The sequence below is a fragment of the Phyllostomus discolor genome, chromosome 2 (genome assembly GCF_004126475.2).
Source record: "Phyllostomus discolor isolate MPI-MPIP mPhyDis1 chromosome 2, mPhyDis1.pri.v3, whole genome shotgun sequence".
Taxonomy (NCBI): Eukaryota; Metazoa; Chordata; class Mammalia; order Chiroptera; family Phyllostomidae; genus Phyllostomus; species Phyllostomus discolor.
In genome coordinates, this window is record NC_040904.2 from 103,426,907 (window position 1) to 103,451,267 (window position 24,361).

The 24,361-nt window shown below is 44.4% G+C and overlaps 1 protein-coding gene across 11 annotated transcripts in view; it reads left to right on the plus strand.

The window, feature by feature from the left end:
- Positions 1-24,361, plus strand: part of KALRN (kalirin RhoGEF kinase) — a 701,923-nt gene that overhangs the window by 233,887 nt on the left and 443,675 nt on the right. For all 11 annotated transcript variants that reach the window (XM_036018207.1, XM_036018206.1, XM_028504792.2 and 8 more), the window contains exon 4: positions 22,441-22,633. In XM_036018207.1, the coding sequence (XP_035874100.1) occupies positions 22,441-22,633 (193 nt within the window). The remainder of the gene's footprint in view (positions 1-22,440; positions 22,634-24,361) is intronic.

Consider the following 24,361-nt stretch of genomic DNA (forward strand, 5'->3'; position numbering starts at 1 on the left):
AGCCGTCATGTTTCAGATGCAGAGCTAAGCATTTGTGATTCCCTGGAGAACAATAACCTAGACAATCAGGGGCGGAAACCATGTAGTCATGAAGCCCAGGAACCAGTAAATGACTTAGGTGATAAATCAAGGGCCCAGCATTGTACAAACGGATTCCTGATGCAGAGGGGTTATTGTTTCTCATTCACATGCGTCTTCAATGTGACCCTTTGGAGGGAGTGGAACTGTGGGAGTGAAACTGTGGACTAGCAGAGAAGGAAGGAGGGGGCTTGAGGAAAAATACTGACCCTTGGAAATTATGCAGGGGATTCCACCCCACAAAGAATGAACCCCAGAATTCCCCCCAGTGGGAGAGCTGTGCGTGCTTGCTGACAAACTTCCGTGAAGCTCCCACCAAACACAGTGGTAACGAGGATGCATGCCAAGACCTGTAAGACACATCTAGTTTAGGCTTGGCACACAGAAGGGGCCCGTGGCAAATGGCAGTTTTCTTCCCCTTGCTTTGCTTGAAAGTAGGGCCCTTGTTTTGTCATTCGTTCCTTGTTGTCCCTAGCACTGCTTTGTCAAAGTCAGGGTTAGGGTGATGGTTAAGGTTAGGATTAGAGTCAGTAAGGTCAGTGACACCTAGCAGGCTCATAATAAGTACTTATTTAATGAATATTTGAGGGGGACCCCCCAAAACAGAATTTATTTATAAAAAATTGTGTATTTATTCTTACATTTTAAACTTCAAAGTACTCTCCATTTGATGCAATATACCTATCAAGACAGTTAAAACAGTTTTTTTAGCCCTGGCTGGTGTAGCTCAGTGGATTGAGCGTGGGCTGCGAACCAAAGTGTCGCAGGTTCGATTCCCAGTCAGGGCACATGTCTGGGTTGCAGGCCACAGCCCCCAGCAGCCTCACATTGATGTTTCTTTCTCTCTCTCTTTCTCCCTCCCTTCCCTCTCTAAAAATAAATAAATAAAATCTTAAAAACAAAACAGTTGTTTAATTTGTCAATTTTGATGCCTTTTTAGTGCTTCTACCGTTTTTTGTTTCACCTCTTCCACATCAACAAAACATTTCCCTTTAAGGACTTTTTTTCATTTGGGGAAACCAAAAATATCTTTCAGGGTGAGATTGGGTGAATAGGGAAGGTGGGTTGGGGGGTCTTCCTGTTTTTGGTCAAAAACTGCTGAACTCTCAGCACAGTGTGGGCAGGTGTGCTCATGAATCATCCATCATGAAATGGGCAAGGGCATTGGAAGAGTCTTCAAAAAAATTCACTGAAGCCAAATGTAGCCTCTCAAAACAACGCCAGCTGGTACACTGATACAGATGGGCTCTTAGGACCCTCACCTAGCAGGGGAAGCCTGTACTTACAAGGGGCCCATCTTCCAAAGATAATTCCAGTCTTGTTTTGGGAGGGTCCCCAGTAGTGTATGCCTAATGATATGATAAAGTTTTGTAATTCTTTTAGTAATTAGAAAAGTATTTATCTTTAAAAAAGATTTAGTTTATTTATTTTAGAGAGAGGGGAAGGGAGGGAGAAAGAGAGGAAGAGAAACATCAGGTTGCCTCTCGCATGCCCACTACTGGGGACCTGACCTGCAACCCAGACATGTGCCCTGACTGGGAATCAAACCAGTGATGCTTTGGCAGGCCGGCACTCACTCCACTGAGACATACCAGCCAGGGCAGAAAAGAATTTCTTTATTATGGAAAATAAGTGCAGAAGAATATAAATAGTTTTTTAAATGCTTGTAATTGTGTCACTTAGAGATAGTTACAATATATTGACATATTTCCTTCATCTTTTGTTCTTTAGAATTTTTATTTTTCTTCTCTCATTATTTTATTGAAAACTTCTGAAAAGATAAGTGATTCTTACCAGCAGTTAAGTCTTGCTCGGATAAATTAATCACATCATCCCCTGCCAAGCCCAATACATTGCTTTATGAGGAACTAGCCCTATTTGTTTGAAGACAGTTTGACATCTGGGATTCTGATTTGTTTTTAATTTAAAAGTGTTTAATGTCTGTCTCTTTCCAATGCAACATATAGTATATTTGAATTGTGGAAAGCTTATTAAATAATATAACCACAGCATTTAATCACATGTATACACATATAATTACTTTCATTATTGAACACTTATTGTATATCTTGTGTTATTTTTAAAAACTTCTTATAGCAGTTCTATGAGGCATGTATTGTTATAAGTCCCATTTTCAGTAAAAGAAAGCAAGATTCAGAGAGAATACTAGTTCTCCCAAAGCAAGTCAAGTAGAAAGTGGTGAAGCCAGGATTGGATCCAAAGGTTTCTGACACCAAACCTCACGTGTTGAATTGCTGCTCTATCAGTGGCACAGAGGTAGACACTATGTTCACATTCTGCTGTCCTTGTTATCCTTGATTTTTTATTTTTATTTTTTAATTTTTTAATTTTTTTTAGATTTTATTTATTTATTTTTAGAGAGGGAAGGGAGGGAGAAAGAGGGAGAGAGAGAGAGGGAAACATCAATGTGTGGTTGCTGGGGGTCATGGCCTGCAACCCAGACATGTACCCTGACTGGGAATCGAACCTGCGACACTTTGGTTCGCAGCCCGCACTCAATCCACTGAGCTACACCAGCCAGGGCTATCCTTGATTTTTTAAAAACTTATTTTATATTCTGCCTTTTTCCCTAGCATTAGAAGCATTTCTTTTGCAAGTCAGTGAAAGCTTTTTACATCTCTTTCTTTTTAAAGATTTTATTTATTTATTTTTAGAGAGAGGGGAAGGGAGGGAGAAAGAGAAGGGGAGAAGCACCAATGTGTAGTGCCTCTCATGTGTTCCCAACTGGGGACCTGGCCTACAACCCAGGCATGTACCCTAACTGGGAATCAAACCAGCAACCCTTTGGTTCTCAGGCCGGCACTGAATCCACTGAGCCATACCAGCGAGGGCTTTTTTTATATCTCTTTAACTACTACATAATTGTTACTTAACTATTCTCATATTAATGGACTTTTAAGGTTTTTCCAACTTCTTGTATTATAAGTAACATCAGAAGGGACATCTTTAAGCGTGAATGTTTGTGTGGCTTGATTTTGAAAATCAGGTTGTGGTTTTGAGTTTTTTCTTTCTTTTATCTTTTTTGTTTTTTGATAAGTCAGAGAAGTGAGCATATATTTCAGGTCAAGGTGTCTTTGAATTAAACCATACCTCTATCCTGAATGAACTTCTCAAAGCTGGATTCTTAAAGATACTTGACTCACCCTCTTTTCTATGCCTACATGTATATTCATTTAATTTTCAACACTCAAATGATGCTTTTAAAACCTTTGTAGTGTGCACAATCTCATACCATCCATATGCATAGAGAACAGATGAGCAGATCATCATAGGAAGCAAAAAGTCTAAAAAGTTTCAATCCCCCTTGGCATTGGGATGGGAAGTTGGAATAGCAATTTTACCTTATAAATTGGTTTTATTTAGCTAATCATGAAATGATTTTGCATTCTTCAGGTCCTTGCTGGATTCTACTGGGGGAGGGATCAGAAAGCAGAAACAAGTCCATAGGCGTGTTTGTCTCCTATCACATAGTTTGTTGCAGTATATTATAGTTCCCTGTAGACCTGTATTTACTTTCCACTACATCAGGCATTTTGGGAAGCTGTGAATATACAAGATCTGTTCAGAAGATATCCAGCCATGTAACATGAAAAATAGAGACATTTATTGAAGAAAAAACAAAATACAAGAAACATTGTACATAGGACAATGATGCCTCAGTCCCCTTCAAAGTAGGCCCCTTAGGCCCTCAAACAATTCTCTTAAGTGTCTCTTCCACTGTTTAAAACACTCTGCAAAATCCTTTGTTGGAATGGCTGTCAGCTGCCCCATTGTATTTTCCTGAATCTCATCGATGGCCTGAAATCTCTTCCCTTTCAAAGGTGATTTTAATTTGGGGAAAAGCCGGAAGTCACAGGGCCCCAAATCTGAGCTGTAGGGGGGCTGAGTCACCTGGGTGATTTGATGTTTTGCCAAAAAACTCTGCACAAGATGTGATACATGAGCAGGCACATTGTCATGACGAAGCTGCCAATCACCATGTACCCATAGTACAGCCTTCGGAATCATCCAAATGGTTTCCACGGAGGAATGTTCACGCTTAACACGAAATTTGATGCAAATTTGTTACTCTACTTGCTCAGTCATTTTGAATGTGACAGCCATGCAGTATACATGCTCACTCAATGGCATCTACTGCCCCCGCTGACTAGTACAGTGAAGTTGCCATTGTTCACACATGCACATTCCAGTTCATTCTCCTTGGCTGCCAGGTTACATCAATGTTTCACAAACCTTCTTGTTATATTAACAAGGCTGGACTTTTTTGGACAGGCCTCACACGTCTAAGACACTGTAGCATCCCCAGGGCCTTGCAGTAATATTTGGCATTTGGCATTTGGTGGGCATTCAGAAAATTGTATTTAAAGGAAACAATTATGAAAATTAGCCATAGGCAGTCAGACAAATATACTTGGAAAATGATCCTGCTCATTTAGAATCATTGTAGACTGGAAGACTTTTGAACCCATTTTCCAAATATCCTAAGGGAGGACTTTTTAGAACCACTAGAGTTTTGGGAAGTGGCTTTCCCTGAGTGACTCCTGATGTCAGAATGGCAACCTTTCAGACTGATAAGGCTGAAATCAGTTTAGTCACACTTTTTACGTCACTCTGTTCTGTACACAAATTCTAGGTGCACTCTGGGAGGCTGCATTTCAACCTGATTTGGGGGAATCTCATCACTTTAGTGAAAAAAATGAAAGCCACCTATTTCTCATTGGCTATAAGGTGATTACGCAAAGCCATGAAGAACAGGTCATCAAACACTTCACCTCCTAGGAGGGAAACTCTGGCAACCTCTTGCTACCCTGATAGCATCACTCTTCTGTGACTGCGAAGTTGTTGGCCTCCCTTCACTTTTCCCACTTGACTCTTTATCTCTGCACTTCTGGCAGGGATAAGTTTCAGAATCCAAGCTTGGCATAGAGAATATGGCAGAAAAATATTAGATAAGAAAGCTGCCCTTATAAAGTTATGTCTGGATAGATGGTTCCTTTTGTCCCCAGTGCACGAGGTAGACCCCTGGAAGGAGCATGAAGTGGCTTGAGAAAATACACCCAGTTCAGTGGTGCTGTGAATGGCACTGCCCGACGCCAGGAGGTGGCAAGCCCGCTCATGAGAAACAAGTCTTGGTGGGCACCATTTTCTCTAGAGTCCAATGGGGTAAACTCCAGTACTGGGTGGATTCAGAGAAGAGCTTAGAACTCAGTGCTAGCACACTAAAACCTTGTCCTAAACACCCCAGAGTTCCAGAACCTTCTCCATCTCAGACAGTGCTGTCAGGTGAAGGCTTCTGAAAGGCAAGGTGGGATTTGCAGAGAAGGGTTTAATCCTTACTGCTTTCAGGTCACCTCTCCTCACCTGAAGACAGAGTCAAAGAGGGTGTGGCATCTGTCCCCAGGCCTCCTGGCTCTGGCTCTCGAGATTAGTATACTCTGTTTAATATTTGTAATTGATTTATACAGCACCTTCTAAAAGCCTGCAAGTGCACTCTACATTTGGCCCTTGGGTGGACACATGCATTATTTCACTTCACCCACAGATGATAAGCTGCCACCTCATGGGGTGGGAGGTCATGGCAGGCACCAGTCACCTCAGTGGCCTCTTTGGACCTTTTTAAAAATAGGATTGAATCATATTCTTTTTTTTTTAATTTTTTTTTAAGATTTTATTTATTTATTTTTAGAGAGGGAAGGGAGGGGGGATGGAGAGAGAGAGAGAGAGAGAGAGAGAGAGAGAAACGTCAACGTGCGGTTGCTGGGGGTTCTGGCCTGCAACCCAGGAATGTACCCTGGCTGGGAATCAAACCTGGGACACTTTGGTTCCTAGCCTGCGCTCAATCCACTGAGCTACACCAGCCAGGGCAAATCATATTCTTCATTTAATCTTGCTTCTTGTTTTATTCTACTTTGCATTATATGATAAGAATATTTTCTTAACATTAAACACTTTTTATTCATAACAGTGTATCTTGAGATGTACCATATTTTAATTATAAGATGCCTAAATTATTCCCAAAACTTCATTGCTTTAAATAACTTTCAGTAAACATCTTTGTGTATAAACCTTTGTCTACATTTTAGATGGTTTCTTTGGGATGGATTTGTGGCAATCTCAGACATTTTTTTTTAACACTGGTGATACACATTGCCAAATTGTTTTCCAAATTTCCCAACTTGTTTTTTCAGTATGCCTTTACATTTCTCCAAATTTAAGTTGATTTGCTCATCGTTGCCATACCCCACTGCACAAGCAGTGCTGTTATGGTCAAGAAACCCTGACTAAGAGCTGTATGTATTGTACCTGAACCTGGTCCTAAGGCCTGCCCTTTGGGGTCTGCCAGGTTAGGGTTCTTTTTTACTTTCCCTAACTAATTGGCCTCTGAATGGGGATCATACATTAAAGCTTGGATCTAATATGAAATCTAGAAAGACTTAATTGTTTTTACCTTGCTGAGTTTTTAGTTTTGCCTCTGGGTGTGCCTCAGCTTCTGGCTTGGCCCAAGGTTGTTTTAACGTCCTCTGTGCTCATCTGAACTGAGGTCCTTATCTGCCTTCCACCAAGAAAGTTAGGCCTCCTTGGAGTTTGTTTCCTGGGCAGCAATGTTGCATGAGCCTCTAAAGCTTAAGTGTAGCTGTTTTAATTTCTTGAAGTCTGGGGCTCACCAACAGGAAGCTAGCTCACTAGAAAGAGATGTTTCTGGTTTCACTTAGATTAGGTGAACGTCAGCATGTCAGGTGAAATAAGTCTCATACACCCAACTTCTGGAATTCATGCTAGGGTATTAGGATGACTTAAATTTAGTTCAGATTCATTTTTGCTGGGGTGTCGGAAATAAGGTACAGTAGTTCTTTGATTATAGATGCCAGAGAGACAGTCAATGATGATGGAAGAATGATGTGTTTTTCTCACGGTGGGTTCCAGACTTGGGGCTGTTACTCCCTTCCCCATTATGTTATCATTTTCAGCATGTTTTGTGTTTCTCTCTTCACCTGTTTTTGGTTAAGTCTTATCAGGTGTCCTTCACTGGTGTTTTGGGGTTCTATATGTTTTTAGCATATATTGGATACTGACATTTTATGTTACAACACTAATTTTGTAGAGAGGCTGCCTTTATTACCTATCCTTCTGGCAAGTTAGGTATGCTGCCACCAAGTGGTGGAGTGTCTTAGCTCAGCTGCCCAAGAAGACAGATTTTCGTCAGAGACTTCAAATGGTCATGCTCTGCTCTTTCCTCATTAGACCTTGGATTTTCCAGGCTTTACTTTTAAAAATTGTATTGAAACACTGAAATTTAAGTAACCACTAAGCAACAATTATTTTTCCAAAACAACAAAATTGGTTTAATATCATCTTTCTCTGAGAACTGTAGTAAATACTTAATAAAATAACATTTGTGAAAATGGCCTGGGTATGTAATAATTGCCCGTTGAAACTGGGAAATTTATAATGATGCTATTTTGGGGAGAAAACAAATGGCTAAATAGAATCTCAACTTTCTTTTATAACATCAAGTCTTTTTTTTTAACTAAAAAAATTTTTCCTGTCAGTTTGTTTTCAGTCTGGAGTAGATTTGAAGTCACGGTGCCCCGAGCTTACTTACCTCTTGGAACGTCTACGGCCTCCCTCACTATTTTCATCAACCGCAAACATTGAAGATAAAAGTTGTCTTTTCAAACCTTCCAGATACTGTTTTCTTTTGAACATGGAGGACCAGGATAAGAAACACATCACTACCTAGGGCTTTTTGTTGCTGAGAGTATGGCCTTGGTGAATACACTCACTCATTGCTGACCATTTCTGTTCCAGTTTGCCACTGTAGCTTTTACTAAAAGAACATCCCCCCACCCACATCTGTTCCACTCCATCTCATCTCTTCTTGGAGAAAGAGACTTCTCAAGAATTTCTTTCTTAAAAGTTTAGTGTTACCTAAGTAGAACAAAATAATTGGAAAAAAATTTGGAAAAGACTTTTGAGTGTGGAAAACCATCATAGAGCAGTGATGGGCCAGTCTCTTCTACAAGTTCTGACTGTCTACAAGGCTCTTTCCCAGATAGATAGTGAATTTCTTGAGGGCAGGGATGATGAGGATTGTTTCGGGGTGAGTTTGCAGAGAAGCACCTTGTAATTCGGATGAATTCAATTAGATTGGGAGCTCCCCAAAGGGGGAGGGCAATATCTCACCCCAGAACCCTTGGGGGCCAATGCCAGGCTTTTTCCAGACATGAAGTCACTGAGGCCAGACCCAGGTCTCCTTCCGATGTCCGTTTTCCTCTCTGAGGGGCCAGCCCCACAGGGAGTGCCCATCCCGGGTGGGTGGACTGGCTGTGCCGCAGAGAACTTGGGAGAGCATCCAATGGAGCGGAGAGTGGACTCTGTCACCAAGAAGGAGCGTTACTGTTTCTAAATCGAGCAAGTATGGCAGCCAGCCCCATGTCTCCCCGAACCCAGACAGGAGCACTTTGTCAGAGCCGTGGTGACTCAGCTAGGACGAATGTTTTCCAGGATAATTTACTGACATAATCCAAGAATGTGCCCTAATGGCTCTGCTCCATTTTTCCTTTTCTCTCAGAGCCTCCTTCCTCTCCCCACCCCTTACTCCAGGGGCATGAAACTCATTTTCACCAGGGGCCACACCAGCCTTGCGGTTGCCTTTAAAGGGCTGAATATAATTTTAGGACTGTATAAATGTAACTACTCCTTAACTAGGGGCAAGGAGCTCTACATTCAGCCCTTTGAAGGCAACCACGAGGCTGATGTGGCCCCCGGTGAAAATGAGTTTGATACTCCTGCCCTACTCATTCTAGGTCAAGAGAGGACCATCCTTGGTTTTGAGAGCAACCCCCAAACCCTAAAACTGATGTGTTTTTCTCCCTCTTACCTCTCAGGCTGTTTCGTGCTGTCCTGAGCTAGAATTCCATGTTCCTGTCACTGGTACTTCAGTGTGCCAGGGTTCTCACAGCAACTCCTCTTGGCCTGATGCCTGAGGCAAGGTCTCTGAACTTGTGCTGTGGTGCGCCCCATTCTGGTTCCCTGCCCAGGAAGAGAATGTCCTCTCATCTCTAGGCCATAGGCTGTTTTCCTTTACAGGATGCTCAAGCTTCAGAACTCATTTGCTGAACAGAAACTCCCTCTTTTGGATGTGGAGGAGGGTGAGAAGGGGTTCTCACCCTCCCTCACCCCTGACCATGATGGAATGGTCCATTAGGATGCCTGCACATAGGTACAGATTTAATTCTGTGCATACACAGAACACTAGTTTAGTTCTTACATTGCACCAACTTAGAATGGTCAAGTGATCCTATAGTTTTTTCAGGCTGGCCATGAACTTGAAGGCTAATGAGGAGGATCCCTTAGAGCTCTGCCTGTTTAGTTTCAAGTTGCAAACATGTCTCCTCCATCAGGTGTCCTCCTTCAGGCTCTCCATGACCTCTTTTTCTCCTCTCAGGTTTGCACTAATGCCTGAACTGTCACATAATTTTTCCTCCATGTAAATCACTGGTATCTCATCAGTGCCCTTGACCATGTCAGGAGGAAAGGCTGGCTGCAAGGGGAGGAGGGCCTCTGGCTCTGTATGAAGCAGAGCTCCTTTTCGCAAAGCCCAGGGGGCGTGCCTGGAGGGTGACTGTGGGTTTGTTGGGTGAGTGTCTATATGTATGTACAATAGCGTTGGGCTTTCAAGAAAGCAACTGTTACTTAAGCAGAAGGCAGAAGAGGGGAGGGGTAAAGGTTTGCCCAGGTAAATTTTGACCAAAGACTATTTCCTGGAGGAGGCATGTGTTATGTTGTTGTTTTGAAGTTTTCATTTATTTATTTTTAGAGAGGGGGAAAAGGAGAGAGAAAGAGAGGAAAAGAAACATCAATGTGTGGTTGCCTCTCATACATCCCCAACTGTAGACCTGGCCTGCAACCCAGTCATGTGCCCTGACTGGGAATCAAACAGCAACCCTCTGGTTTGTAGGCCAGCACTCAATCCACTGAGCCATACCAGCCAGGGCATGGTTTCTTCAATGAGGATTCCACCTGTCCTGGCAGGGAACAGGAGCCTGCTGGAGAGTAGGGGATCCTGTGAAAGGGTGGGGAGAGGTGGGGATGCGAGGAGAGGAGGAGAAAGAGAGATGATGATGGCAACAGTGGTTGGAGTGAGCAAAGAAGAGTAACCACTCTACCTCCTGGCCAGCTGCAGCACCCGGCCAAGTGAGGGTCAGCACATAGCTGCACCGTTGCAGCTTCTCTTGGGTCAGCTGTCTTCTGTCTTCTCTGTGATCCCATTTTGGAGAAGCCACTGTCTCTTATAGTTGTGGTGACTGAGGCATTGTGGTTAGACATGTCTTTGGAATGTGGGCTGAGTCTTTGGTTTGCTACTCACAGATGTATGAGCAGTGATTATATACTTTTTTTAAAGTTAAAAGATGACTCATTTTCCACCCAACCTAACTGGAGAGGGGGAGGGAGAAAGGGGCTATGGAAAAGGCCAGAGGAGCATGGCCCTGGGGTTTGTCTGGGGGAGCAAAGGAAGGGCTGTGTGGGGAGGTGGTAGTTTTGGCTTCCAGTTTGTGTTTTCATTCCTTCTGTTGCTTTGGTTTCTATTTCATTTCTGCTTCATGTTCTGAATGTCCCAGAAGGAAGGGATGGACAGCTCTGTGAGGGAGGTTGGGAAATAAGGCCGGAAGCTGCTATCTGGAAGTGGATGGGTCAATTTCCATCCCATCTCCCCTGAACCTACCCCTCTGCCACCTTCCCTCTCTGGCCAGCCAGCCCCAGACTTCTGTGTCTGGTCCTTCCAGGAGTTTTCCTTCCCCTCTTTCTCTTATCTTAAAGTATCTCCTTCTAAATGTATTGCCCCAGGCCAGTCTGATTTAGAAAGTGGGTCTCTTCCTTTGGTGAATGGCAGTTGTGTTGCAGAGCTTGTGAGACTGTAAGATAACCTGGCTGATTAATAAATACACTAGGGTTTATGCAGCTAACCCAGGCTGGCCCCTCTGAGACAGCCATCCTTTGGAAGGCTGCACACCTTCTCCTTGGATGTCACCCACACCATTTCTGGAACTCACTTTGGGAGCTCCCTTCAGCCTGTGGAGTGCTCTTCCAACTCTCTGTGGAATGACAAATCTTTGTTCCTTCTGAGCAGACTTGATTTTTAGAAGGTGTTTTGTTTAAAGGTATTATCAAGAAAAATTAAGTAGACAGATGCAGAGGTACTGCTGTGGTTTTAGGCCACTGGACCTGTCACTTTATGGCCACACCTGCTGACTCAGGAAGTAATCCTGGGGTCTGAGTTTGTGCTATTTAATATTTCACCATGCCCTGTAAGGGGGAAAAATGGAGAACCAGCCACATTTCTGCCCCTGGCACATTTGCAATGGGAATTCTTTTTTTTTTTTTAACAGCTTCATTTGGCTAGAATTGGGTAGCAGACTCTAAAGAGGTGAAAAACAACAGCCTCCTCATTTGGCCTCCAATGTGGGGTTTCCCCACACTGACTAGGGAAAGAGTTGGGCTTACTTCTGGTAAGGTCAAGGGTGGGGACTTGGCAAGGAGAGTTTCTAGACCTAGAAATGGACTAGCAAAATCTCTAGACCCTTTACCATAGTGGTACTTACCCAGGGCTGTACACTAGAGTCCTCAGGGAACACACAGTGCTGAGCCCTACCCCAGACCAATTAGTCAGAATGTCCTCACTGTCAGGAGGCCTTGATTTAGAATAAAACATCACCTTTGGCCTTTGGCCCAGTCTTGGCATCACAGGGGAGAGGTGCAGAGGCAAAAGGTATGTTTTTAAATGTGTAGAATGGACACAAATTCTTTGAAATAATCCTGACCTGGGAAAGTGGACAAGAAATGTCTTCCCATAAAAACAAAAGAAAAACAAAGAACAAGAACCAACAAACAAAACACCGCTGGGTGGATGAACATGCATCCTGAGGAGGCCTTGCTGGTAGCTGGATCACATGGGAAGAGAAAGCCAGCTGCTGATGGACAGTGCTGAGGGAGGTACAGGCAGGGGAGCCCGCCCACCTCTCAGCTCCACGCGCCTGCCTTTTGCATCCAGCCATCTAGGAGCCTTCCACATTTTGAAGGATGATTTTGAGAACTGTCTGTGCCAGCAAACACTCCTCCAGGACACAGCATTCCTTAGAGTGGCTCATTTCTCTATAAGGCACTGCCCCCTCCTGCTTCTGATTATACCAATTAGAAAGCCTAAAGCGGGTGCTAATGTGTCTGTAACACTTTTCTTTAACACCTGCTGATTTCTGGTTGTTTAAGGAAGTGGGTGAATGTTTGGGACATTCAGCAGAGAGCTGCTGTTAGAATAGTAATGAAGGCGCAGAAAACAGATTAATGATTAACTCAGACAGAAGACGGGAGTGATGGGCCAACAGTGGAAACAAAATCTAGATCCTACACCGGGAGATTCTCCACCACGTGAGAATAGGTCCGACACAAATGGGTCAAGGGAATCACTTTCTCCTCAGAACTCCAAGACCCTTCTTTCGCCTTAAATTGTGCACAGAAAATTTGGCTTCTGAAATTATTTCAGGAAGACATGGGCACAGCATAGTTCTGGGGAAACGTGTAAAGTGAGTGTCCTGTTCTGCTCTGTGAGCTGTCTCCAGTTATTGAAGGCTGTCCATGTACCGGGGCAAGGCTTTGGTCATCTCTCCAAACCCCCTGCACTGACAGTCCTGCTGGCACCCTCAGGGCCAGCGCTGTGTGTGGCGGGCCATCCTGCCCTCATTGGACAGGAAGTCCTTCACCCACCTGTCCTGCTCTGTCTGTCACGCTCTTCTGTCAAAACCCTCTGCCCCAGTGTTTAATTTGCCACCTTGCCTGGACAACTTACTGAGTAGGTCTGATTTGAAGGTCAATTCTGCTCTATCACAACTCAAGCACTGGGCATTCCTGGGCCCCACACTAGGATTCTGACACCCCACATGGCTGTCACCACATGCTCCACAACGAGCACCACTGAACAGCCGCCCCCAGCAGTCCACACTAAGCAGAAACTCCTGTCACCCCCTCACCTGGTCTGCTGGGATGTTGCTCATTACGGATCTCTACTCCCCGACCCGCCATCACGATGGAGCAATCTTATACATATTCCACCCCCCCCCCAACAGCTGTTTCAAGTGAGGATCTTCCAGGCATTCACAGATGCAGGGTAAATTTCAAGTGGCATCTTAGGAGCTGGGGTAAAAGGGGTCAGGCCAGAGTGCAGTGGAAACCACAAGCAGGATGGTCCTTATTCCTGGGGAAGGGGTTTTGGTCCTCAGTGCAGGACACAATGGGCCTCCAAACCAGATTACTTGATGTCTAGGAGGATTTTTCTTCCTCTCAGTTTCAAAGTTCTTGTGGCTTAAAAGAAGACCTGAAGCAGGGACACTGACATCTGGATGCCTGGCCCAGATAGCCAAAACATCCAGCCAACTGTGTGCCCCTGAGCAAGTCACTTCTTTCCTCTGGAAGCTGCTGTCCATGGCACCAAAATGAAGGATTGCCAAGAGTAAGCATTAAAGTCTTTAGGTTCAAGCATTCTGTGTCTCAGTGAGGCAAGTTAGCGTGGCAGACACTGGAATCAAACAGATCAGATTCAAACCCTGCTTTTGTCCCTTCCTGGTGGCTTTAAACAAGTTACTCAACCTTTTTGAGCCCTAGTTTCCTTCCCTATAGGATGTGATAATGATAGCAGCTACTTGTGAGTTTCACATGTGGAATAAATAAAATAATGCACATAAAACACTTAGCAAAAATAGATTCTCATGTGCTCAATAAAATTAGCTTCTGTCATAATATATGGGTATGTCACATTTTTATCAAAAGCAGATGCTCCCAGTTTCAGTAGTTTGACTCTCGTTTTATATGTCTCTCCAGCTTGAGGTTTTCAGCTCCTCAAGATTTAGAGCTCCCACCCAGACCTGGCTGCTGGGCTCCTGCTTCCTTTCTGAATGAACTTCACCTTCGGCCTCCTCCCTGTGACCAGGGAGCAGCCAGCGCTCAGGCTCTTTGCCACCTCAGGGCCTTTTCACAGGCTTTCCCCCTGCCTGCATTATTTTTGTTGTTGTTGTTGTTGTTCTCTTAACTAGCTCCTTCTCATAGTTTTTATCTCTATTTCAATCGTCAGCTCCTCATAGACGCCTGTCCTGATGACCTGATAAGCTCTTAAGACTTACCACAATTTGCATGTATTCTGTTTATCTAGCTACTGTCTTATGGCCATCTGTCCCTAGAATGTAACCTGCCCTGTTCTGTCTTGTTCACACTCACATCCCTAGTACCTAGCAGTGGGTCAGGCACAAAGTAAGGACTCAGTAAATATTTGTTGAATGAATGAATGAATGGATAATATGATATACTTCTATAGTGCAATGTTATTTATGTAGTACCTTCATGACTAGGCTCTCATTTTTAAGTCATATAAATCTCTATAAGGAATACAGAGATTGATCAGCCAGAGGCTGGTTGAAGGCACCCACACCGACAACTGCCATGTGGAATAAGCCCAAGGTGACGGCAGTACATGGGAAGAGCCCTTATCTCACAGGGGATGGAAGGGGATGGAGAGAGAAAGTATCTATAAGAGAAGACTTCTTGGTGGAAGAGGCATGTGAGTTGAACTTGGAAATGTGACAAGTGATCTAGGCAAAGATGGGTCTGGGGCGGGAAGCATAAGGGTGTAGAGGGATGAGAGGCCCAACTGTAATACAGAATTGAAATGAATGAGAAGTTAAGAGAGGTGTGGATAATATGTCGTATGTTTTAGTGAGGGGAGAGCACTCTGACAGGGGAGATGAGGGAGGACCCTGGGGAGAAGGCAGCAGTTACATCCAACCTTGTGGACAGAAAATAATGGGAGGTATCCAGAGTGGTTCACTGATGCAGCTAGGATGGAGACCACAGGGACAGTCTGGGCTTCACTTGGCCAGGGACCTAGGGAGGAATTGAGGGAGCAGGTATTGGAATGAAGTAGCACTTAGCTCCCTGAGGCCAGGCCTGTAACCCAGGTTGAAGCCCTGGCCTGGTGTCCTCGCTGATGGGTGCTCTGCCCTGCTGTCCAGGCCCAGAGGGCCCTTTGGCTGGAGGCACTGCTACCCTAATCCCTGCTCCCTAAACTAATTGAGAATTCCAGTGTGTGAAACCAGGGTGGGGTAATAATGTCAGCTAAAACAGGAGGCAAATCCAAAGGCCAACAAGCAGTCTGGCCATGGGAGTGTGTGAAGGAGCCAGGAGAGATTGAAAGACTGGAGAGTTTAGCCTCCAAAGATGCTTGAAAGCATTGCAAACAACTGTGCCTAATGAAACCACTTTGGGGGATTGGGTTGGACAGTGGGCTACTAAACTGGTCTCTGCTAGGCATGGGGGGCACCAGGAGTACAGAGGGTCAGTGGTGGTACCTGCTCATTGGTCCCTCACAACCCACTGCTGAGGCCCGACACCTAGACCATCAGGCCTGTGTCAGCCCTCACAGAGGGTTCCCAGCTCAGAGGGGGCACTGGATGTGGACAGGACCTCAAGGTACCCAGAGAGACATCATGACTTACCCGGAGCTTTTAGATGAGGCTGCCAAGTCAGGTGTGTGATAAGGAGCATAAACTCCACAGTGGTTTCACAGCAAATCGGAAGTAGAGAGGGAAGCCTAGGAAAGCAGCTGTCTAGGGGGCATCTGGTTGAACACAGTTACAGCTGGGAGGGCAGCCGTCAGGCCTAAAGGGAAAGCCTCCTGAGGCCAAGAGAAGAGGAGCTCCTTTGCAAAAAGAATAAGAGAAATGCACTGCAAGGTTCGAAACCCTCCCAAGCCTATGCTTACAATAAATGACTCCATTAGAGAGAACACAAGGCTGTGGAGAGAGAGATTCAACATTTTTGACAGGCTCCTGTAAAGCACAGCTGTCAGTTCTCCTTGCAAATATTTTTCTGACTGCATTTCGTTGTTATTCTGTCTGATTTATTTGTGTTAACTGCTATTTATTAATGTTTATTCCAATCTGATTTAGACAGAGTCAGTCTTTATCATTGAACTCTCACAAACCACACTTGAGAGAGTCTAGGTGTTGTCCTTGGATCGCCTGGGGAGACTCCTGGGCCTCATCCCAGACTGATTTCCATCAGAATATCTGAAAGGGAACCTCAAATCAGCATTTTAAATGTGTCCTACATGAGAAGTGAAAGTCACTAAAGTTTAAGCATAGAGTCGTGACAATGCTTTTCTGAGACAGCACAGGCTCGCTGGGCACAAACCGTCCCAGTGACACATAATGAACAAAAAAACAAATGGTCTAGAACTGAGTACAAGAAATACGTGATCAATCATCCCGTCATTCGGTGTGTTTACGTTCTGGGCCTCGAACCCCAGAGGGTCTCTGAAACAGTTCACAGCGCTCAGTTTGAAGGGACTGGAATTTATCACAAAGGGCGAGAAGGGGGCTGGGGGCCGAGGTCTCCAGCCCCAGATGGGAAGTGGTGGGGCAGGGCGATGGATCACTGCCGCCTTCTCCCTCTAAAGGCTGGGGCAGGAGGTGGGAAGAAGGGTCACTCACTCTCCCTTTCCGTTCTCATGGATTTAAAGGCCTTCTACTCCAAACTTCCCCTTTCTATGTTCCCATTCTCATAATACACAATGCAAAAATTCAGCCCCTGAAAATTTGATTTAGGCTAATATCTTTTAAAAGGTAAAATAATCTAAAGGGAGGAGGGTTACCTGTTAGTTATATTCCAGTGTAAATTGCTTTGCTCAAACTGCCCTGCGTGTGAGCACACTGAGGGAGAAGGAGAGATTTCTGGTGCCTTGGGAAAGAGGCAGCTGGGGAGCCCCTGTGGGACTTGGGCTCACCAAAGAGTACCAGGCAGACCTTGGTCACTTCTGGAGTCAGAGAGGCAGGGCCAAGGGATGGGAGTCTACCAAAAGCTCCCTCTGATGGCATTTCTGCCAGTCGTCCCAGAGATCAAGTAGGAAGACTGCTCCCCAGCTCCCACCTAGTTCCTCCCCCAGCACCCCACCGAAACTACCCTGATCAGTGGGACCAAGGCTTCTTGGTTGCTAAATGCCAGAGTTCTGACCTCAGCTAATGACCTCTTCTCTGCAGCATTTGACACCTGTTCCTCCTTGAAGTCCTCTCCTCCCTGATTTCTGTAACTTCTCTCCCGGTTTTGTGTAACCTCCGTGCCTTTTCCACTCTCCGCCCCCCGCGCCCCGGCTTGTCTATTTTCTTCTCCCATCTCTTAAACATCGATTTCCCATCAATGTTCTCTCTTGACTCAGAAGATGGGTCCCATCATCTTACTCATTGTCGTTGGGTGATCTCTCTTCTGTGTGCATCTACGACCACCGTTCATGGGGTTTATTCATTCAGCAAATGTTACTGAACACCTACTAGGTACCAGGCACAGTATGACTCCCAGGTCAAGATTTGCAACCTGGATTTCACTTTAAATCTCCAACAGTACATCAAATTACCTTCAGAATTTCATATGTGTATGAAATATTATTTATGTTTATATTATTATTCATAATACAATAATGAAAATATTTCTCTTTGGCTATGATTATTGAGACAGGGCTTCAGGTGCAAATGACTTAGTAAGGGCATTCTCTTCAGGAAGAACTTGTAAAGGGGTACGGAGTTGGAGAAACAGAGTAGCAAATAGGAAGGACCCGCAAAGATGTTGTCTCAATCTAGTCAGAGACTGATGGGGAGAATGGGGAGGCTCTGGAGCCTAAATCACACTTCGGAGTTACTCTGCACTAAGGTAAAGAGTCTGGGCTTCGGCACCCCTATATCAGAGAGGCACCACCCTCCCTGGGTGTGGGTATAACCTCCACGTTCCTCTTGGAGAAATGGAACCCATCAGCCAAAGGCAGGTCTCCAGAGATGGTCGCAGGTGTAAGCTGACAGCTGCAACACTGTTGGAGCTGGGCACGGTGGTCAGTGGGGGAGCCCTGGACGGGACACCACCAGTGTCTCCCATAGCAGCTAAGACTTTGTCCAGATGATGTGCCTGGTATCATCATAAGTGCTTTGTGTATATTAACAAACTTAACCTTTAAAATAACCCTGTAATGTAGGTACCATTATTCACCTTTTACAGCACAGGAACTGAGGCATAGAGTTTAAAAGTGACTTGCTTAAGGTTTCCCAATAAGTAAATGATGGAGCTAGGGTTTAGACCAAGGCAGGGTGGTTCTAGATTCCATACCCTTAATGGCTGCTGTGAGTTCTTCAGTGTGTTGAGTTTTAGCATACACCAGGCACTGTGTTAGCCACTGGGAATTCTGCAGGGAATGAACACAAAAATCCCTGGCAGCTTTGAGTTTATTTTCTAGTGAGGGAAGATGGACAATAAATGAATAAGGAAAATGCATGATCCAGATGGTAATAAGTGCTAAGAAAAAATAAATCAGGGAAGGGAAGTGGGAAGTGCTGTGTGACAGCTGCAGCTCCACTGAGGTGGCATTTTAACAAAGACCCAAAGGAGGTGGCTATCGCCACTCCCTCTGGCTGGGCCCAGCGTATTCTCCCTTGGCACAGCTAGGGGTGATGTGTCCAAGCCACCTGATCATGCTCCTTCACTGAATGACACCCTCCAGTGGTTCCCGTTGTTGTCGGGGGAACCCAGCACTCCTGCCATCCTGATCCAAGACCTGCTTCCATTCCTGGCTCTTCTCTGGTGTCCGGGGCAAGGGTACAAATGGAAACCCCCTACCCTATGTCTAAATATTGAAAATTAATATGTCAAGCTAACAAACTGTTAAACACATTCTATCCTTCTACCTTGACAAATGTGTCTTCATCGTGACACAGGGGGCCAACCTCATATTTGCACTTGTTGGACTCCTCTGAGTTCGGTGCCAGAACTTGGCAGCACAGGGAGCCCAGTGCCCAGGCCATGCTCCGCCTCCCTTCTCTGCCCACTGCTGCCCAGCTCTGTCCTCTGCTCTGGTGCAGGGGGACCTCATGCCTGCCTGTGGACTCCTCAGCTCACATATCTGTGTTCTAGCCACAGCTGTGCAACTAGCGGCTGTTGGCCTTACTGGTGCTCATACTGGTAGTGTCACTTGCCTTAGAGGACTAGACCTGGGGAACAGGTACACATGGGCCCCGGGAGCAGGCTAAGGGCCCTTTGGACAGAGAATTTTCAGGGTTCAGGCACTAGGAGCTTGGTCTCTGAGAGAGGTCGAGGAACAGCACAGACTCTATCTGGGCAAGTCTCCTTGGCCCCAGGGAGGGGTGGGAGAGGGAGGGTATGCAAGAAGAGGGTCAGAGCCCGGAGTAGGGCTGTCTAAATCTCTCAGAGTATCACTCTGTCATCAGCCTCTTCCTTACCCATGTGCCTAAACCAAAGTGAATTACTTGAACTTTCTCAACATGCCATGCTCCTTTGCCTTTGTGGTTCTGTAATCTTAGAGACTACACAATAGAGGTCATTCACTTGGACTCCTTGTCATGATTTCCCTCATCTCCTGTGAGCTCTCTAACCTAATCCCCTCATTGCTGACTCTTAACCCACCTCCAATGACCAAAATGCCACTCATAGTGGCCATGGTGGTGGGATGTAGTATCTTATAGTGACCTGAGGGTGGGCTTTAGAGTGAACAGTCCTGGTTTTGATGATTTGCCTAGCCACCTGCTAGTTATATGACCTTCAGCAAATTCTGTGCCTCAATTTCATCACTTCTTACTTGGAGATTACCATACAAAGTTTATAAGGTGTTGGAAGGATAAAAAGAAATACCATATGTCAAGTGCTCAGCCACAGTCTCTGGCATAGAATAAGCATGTGTTAAGAAGTTCTTTTCCTTCCCCAGCTATGCTGCTTCTTTGAAACCAAACACACAAAGCACCGTGAGAGATTAGGCTGTTTCACAGAAAGATGTCGTTTAAAGTAGCTCTCAGCCCCCGGGCTTCCTTTTCCGTCTCCTGAGTCAGTAAGGACTCACTAGATAATATTAGTATCTGATTTCTGCCTTCGTTGTCTACTGCCCACCACATTTAGATGCTGGGATAGTCAAACTCCAGCTCTTGGTAGCAACACTGACTACTTTTGCTAGGGATGAAGAGTTCTCATGTCAGCACAGTTGTGGTAACAGGGACAGAGCCTGAGGAGCAGGTACACAAGGAAGTTGGTTGTATCAAGGGAAAGGTAACACCGACAGTTACCTCACAGTGCCTGACCCAAGTGGGTGTGCAACCAGTGTGTGTCAAGCTGAGGAAACTAAACTCAAAGAGAAAAGCCATTAAATCCCAGTAGGAAGTGGATGAAAGACCTGCTTAGGTAAGCGACAGAAGAAATACTCCTGGGCCAGTGAAGTACAGCTAATAATCAGAGAAATACAAATCTAAGTATAATGCAGTGTTTTTCCTACAAAATGGGCTGAGTTCAGTACTGATGAAGATACAGTAAGTTGATATGTCCTTCTGCAAAGCAGTAATGAGAACAATTGAATAATTTATGGTGTAGGTATAAGACAGGTGGACTATGTGTCATTAAATATAACAGTTTCAAAGAAATGTTAAATGAGAAAAAACTCTGAGAAGTAGAATACTGTATGGTATGAAAATTACATGCACAAAAATACTGAAAAGAAATAGGACAGAGCATAATTTTTTAAAAAAGAGGTGCTACCATTAGCACCTCTCATGTAGATCTTTGAACTTTTCTATAATGAGCAGGTGTTTCTTTTCTAATGTGAAAGAAATTCCATAATTTAAGAAAATGACGCATTGCTTTCATACACTAGGTCAGACACAATTATGTATGGATGACAGTGGCCACTTGTTGACTCAGATTTTGGAGACACAAAGACTCAGTCTTCTTCCCGTGCTGAATCTAGCCCTTTATATCAACAAGAAGAAATGGAGAGAGTTTTCTGCCTGGGTACTTTCGCCGTCTGACTGCGAGTCCTGCCTCAGCTGCCTCACGCTTGAGACATTCATGCAGTTGCAGGAACTGTGGTCTCCTCACCAGGCTGTGACATTCTCGTGACTGTTGAGATCTGAGAATGAAGCCAAGAAAGAGGTTTTATTTCCATGTGTGGCTTAATCCTTCCAACTGTGGCCTCAGCTCCAGTGCTATCTGTGATTGTGACGTGGTGGTACCCATCCATCCGTAGGCCATGAGCAGGCCCAGCGGTTTGAGCAAGTACCGTCTGGGGAGCAGGACATTAGTGAAAGATCCTAAGGAAGTACTACACCAGTGTTTATATAAAAATGTGAATTAGCCAAAGTATATTTTGAGTGATAAATGGATAGGTTAAATAAGCCAAGAAGAAAAGACCCCTTAACTACCAAAATATAAACTTTCTTCCAAACTGAGATGCTGTAACTTATTTTGACCTTCATTTTATTCTTTTGAATCTTATGAGTTTTTATTCATAAGTTTTAATCATAAGTTTTTATTCTTTTGAATCATAAGAATTAAATACTGTTAAAGTCACAGTATTTGAATGAACTTTGCTACTTAGTAAGTTACAGAGCAACATCCTGATTAACTTGGCCTGCTTATTTTTTGGTTTTCAAGATGGTCTCTGTCCTTCATCTGGCCTTGATTTTAGGAGTAGCTTCCCCTCTCTTCACTTCCTGAAGTATGCCTTTTTTAGACCCTGACTCTTGTAATGGGAGTACATGGGACCAGTACTGTATCCACCTTCCTAATTAGCCCCACCTTTGGCTGTCTAGGAGTACTCAGCATGACTCGACCATCTGACTTTTTATAAGTTGATAAACATTTCAAACTGTAAGTAATATATCTTAAATGCAGTAGTAGGAAATGTGTATTATTAATACTTTTCTGTGTCATCTCTTATCAGTTAGTAGATCAACCTAGAACCTTTTATTGAAAAAGATTTTTTGGCCCAGTGAGTGGTAAAGTGCACCACTGACTGCCACTGATGTGGGCATGGGGAAGGGCAGCACTTGTGCCGAGGATTTTCCATCTCAGATTTGAGGGCAACAGGGTCCCTGTCTTTAGAGAGCTTGTTTTCAAATGGGGAAAACAGGATTCCTCCCAGCAGCGCGAGAGACAAAAACTGAATGTAAAATCAAACATAATTGTGAATACCCAAACAGTAAACACCCCAACAAGTGCAAATGAATATAGGGAAGGCTGAGTTAATTGCTAAATGCTAGAAAAAGGCAGAATGCCCTCAGACAGATGGAGTTCATCTGGAAGAGTTTTCTGAAGCAGTGCATTATAGAGTTGGATTGGAAGACAGCCAGGAGACCTGGTGTGAAGTTGGAAGGGTGGTCCAGATTAAAAGGAATGCACATTTCCCGATGCTTTTTGACCATGTGCTTCAAAGTCTCAGCTGCCCAGAGTGACTATGCCTGTCCTCTGACCTCCCCACAGTGAGGACGTGTGCAAACGTGGCTTCACCGTCATCATCGACATGCGGGGCTCCAAGTGGGACCTCATCAAGCCCCTCCTCAAGACGCTGCAGGAAGCTTTCCCAGCTGAGATCCATGTGGCCCTCATCATTAAACCCGACAACTTCTGGCAGAAGCAGAAGACCAACTTTGGCAGCTCCAAATTCATCTTTGAGGTGAGCCAGACCACTCTCTCAGCACCCCCTTACCCTTCCACCACCCACACACTTCTCACTTGTGCTTCCCCATCTACCCTACTGTGCGCATGGTGGCGGCTGGTACTTCAGGATTCCTTGGCTGCTGTGGCCTGACCAGTTAGTATCTAGGGAGGAATAAAATCAAGAGATTGTCCTAAACGCACAATGTCAGTAGGCAATTAATTCTGTGAATGAGTAAATTAGGACAGTTGTTTCTGGGGGCAACTTTGTAATTTGGGTGAAATGCCTTAAAAAGAGTTTATAACCATTGACCTAGTAATTCTTATTGGAAAAAATATTAATATAAAAATGAAACAAAACCTTTTTAAAATCTAATTATAATCATAAACAAATAAAGGTCTAATACCTTTATGAGTGGTGATGTTCATTCATCATAGCGTTATTTGCAATGATATACATACATATATATACATCTCCACATATAAACATACACACACACACACAGAATACATACAGATCGTATTCTGACTATCCATTAATTTTGGTGACTAATATGCAAATACTATGAAGCCATTAAAAATCATAGTTATATGTTAATTATATCTCAATAAAATCATATTTAGAAAAATAGTGCCTGAAAAATGTTCATGAAATATTGGTTTAAAATGGCTGGTTATAAAATAGTATGGGTGTGTAATCTAAAATTTGTTTTTCTGAGTGCATATATGAAGAAGACTGAGAGACTGAAAATGTTAGCAGACTATTAGAAGTAGCTAGATTGTAGGTGGTTTTTTTTTCTTCACATTTTCTATATTCTTTTATACTCAGGGAGAACATGTTATTTTTTTTAAGCTAATTATCCCAGACAGCAATGTGTCCCCTGGGAATTTTTAATGATAACATATCAGATTAAATCAATGATCTAAGAAACTTTGTTCCAGCCAAATTCGAGCTTCCCCCTTTCTCAGAACGCTGGCCCTCATCTGCAGGGGGATGGGCCTTGTCTCCGTGTGCCTGTTGGAAGGCAGAGCTGCTCTTAAACTTGCAGCCACTTTCCATCCCAGAGCCTTTCCCCCAGGCCCAGGGGCACCTCTGTGTGGTGCGGGTGGCCCCAGGAGTCTGTCACTGAGACTGAGCACAGCGACCTGACCACCTGAGCCAAGCAGTTCTCCTCTGTTTAAACGACACAAAAAATATGAGTTGGTATAAAAACAGTTCTTACACTCTCCCAGCACTGCTACCCAACATTAGGAGTCCTGTATTTTTGTAGTTTCGGTTTGTTTATACAGAGGCAGTAATAACAAGCCTATACATGTTTATAACCTGAAAAGATCAAAAGTAATCTTTCTAACAAGTCCCAAAACTTTCCTTCAGTGGAAAGTTTCCCTAACCCGTCCCATCTCCCTTCACCCCAAGCTGAGCAAGCTTGTCTCTGCCTCCTAAACAAGTATGGGGGAGAGAACTGGGGCCTCCCACTCCGAAGAGTATTTATAAAGCAGTGCCTTACAAACAGGCAGTGAAACACCACATGCAGACTGACAGTACAGACAGTTAATGAATAACTGGTGAATATAATCACGAGAGACTTCCAGGATGTGATAAATTTGGAGCCAGATTTGAAGGGGGAAGCGCTCTAGAACAGGGCTGCTCCAAGTTTAATGCGCAGAGTCTCCTGGGGACCTCGTTAAAGGTAGATTCTGATTCAGCAGATTTGGGAGCGTTCTGAGATGCTGCTGTTCTAACAAG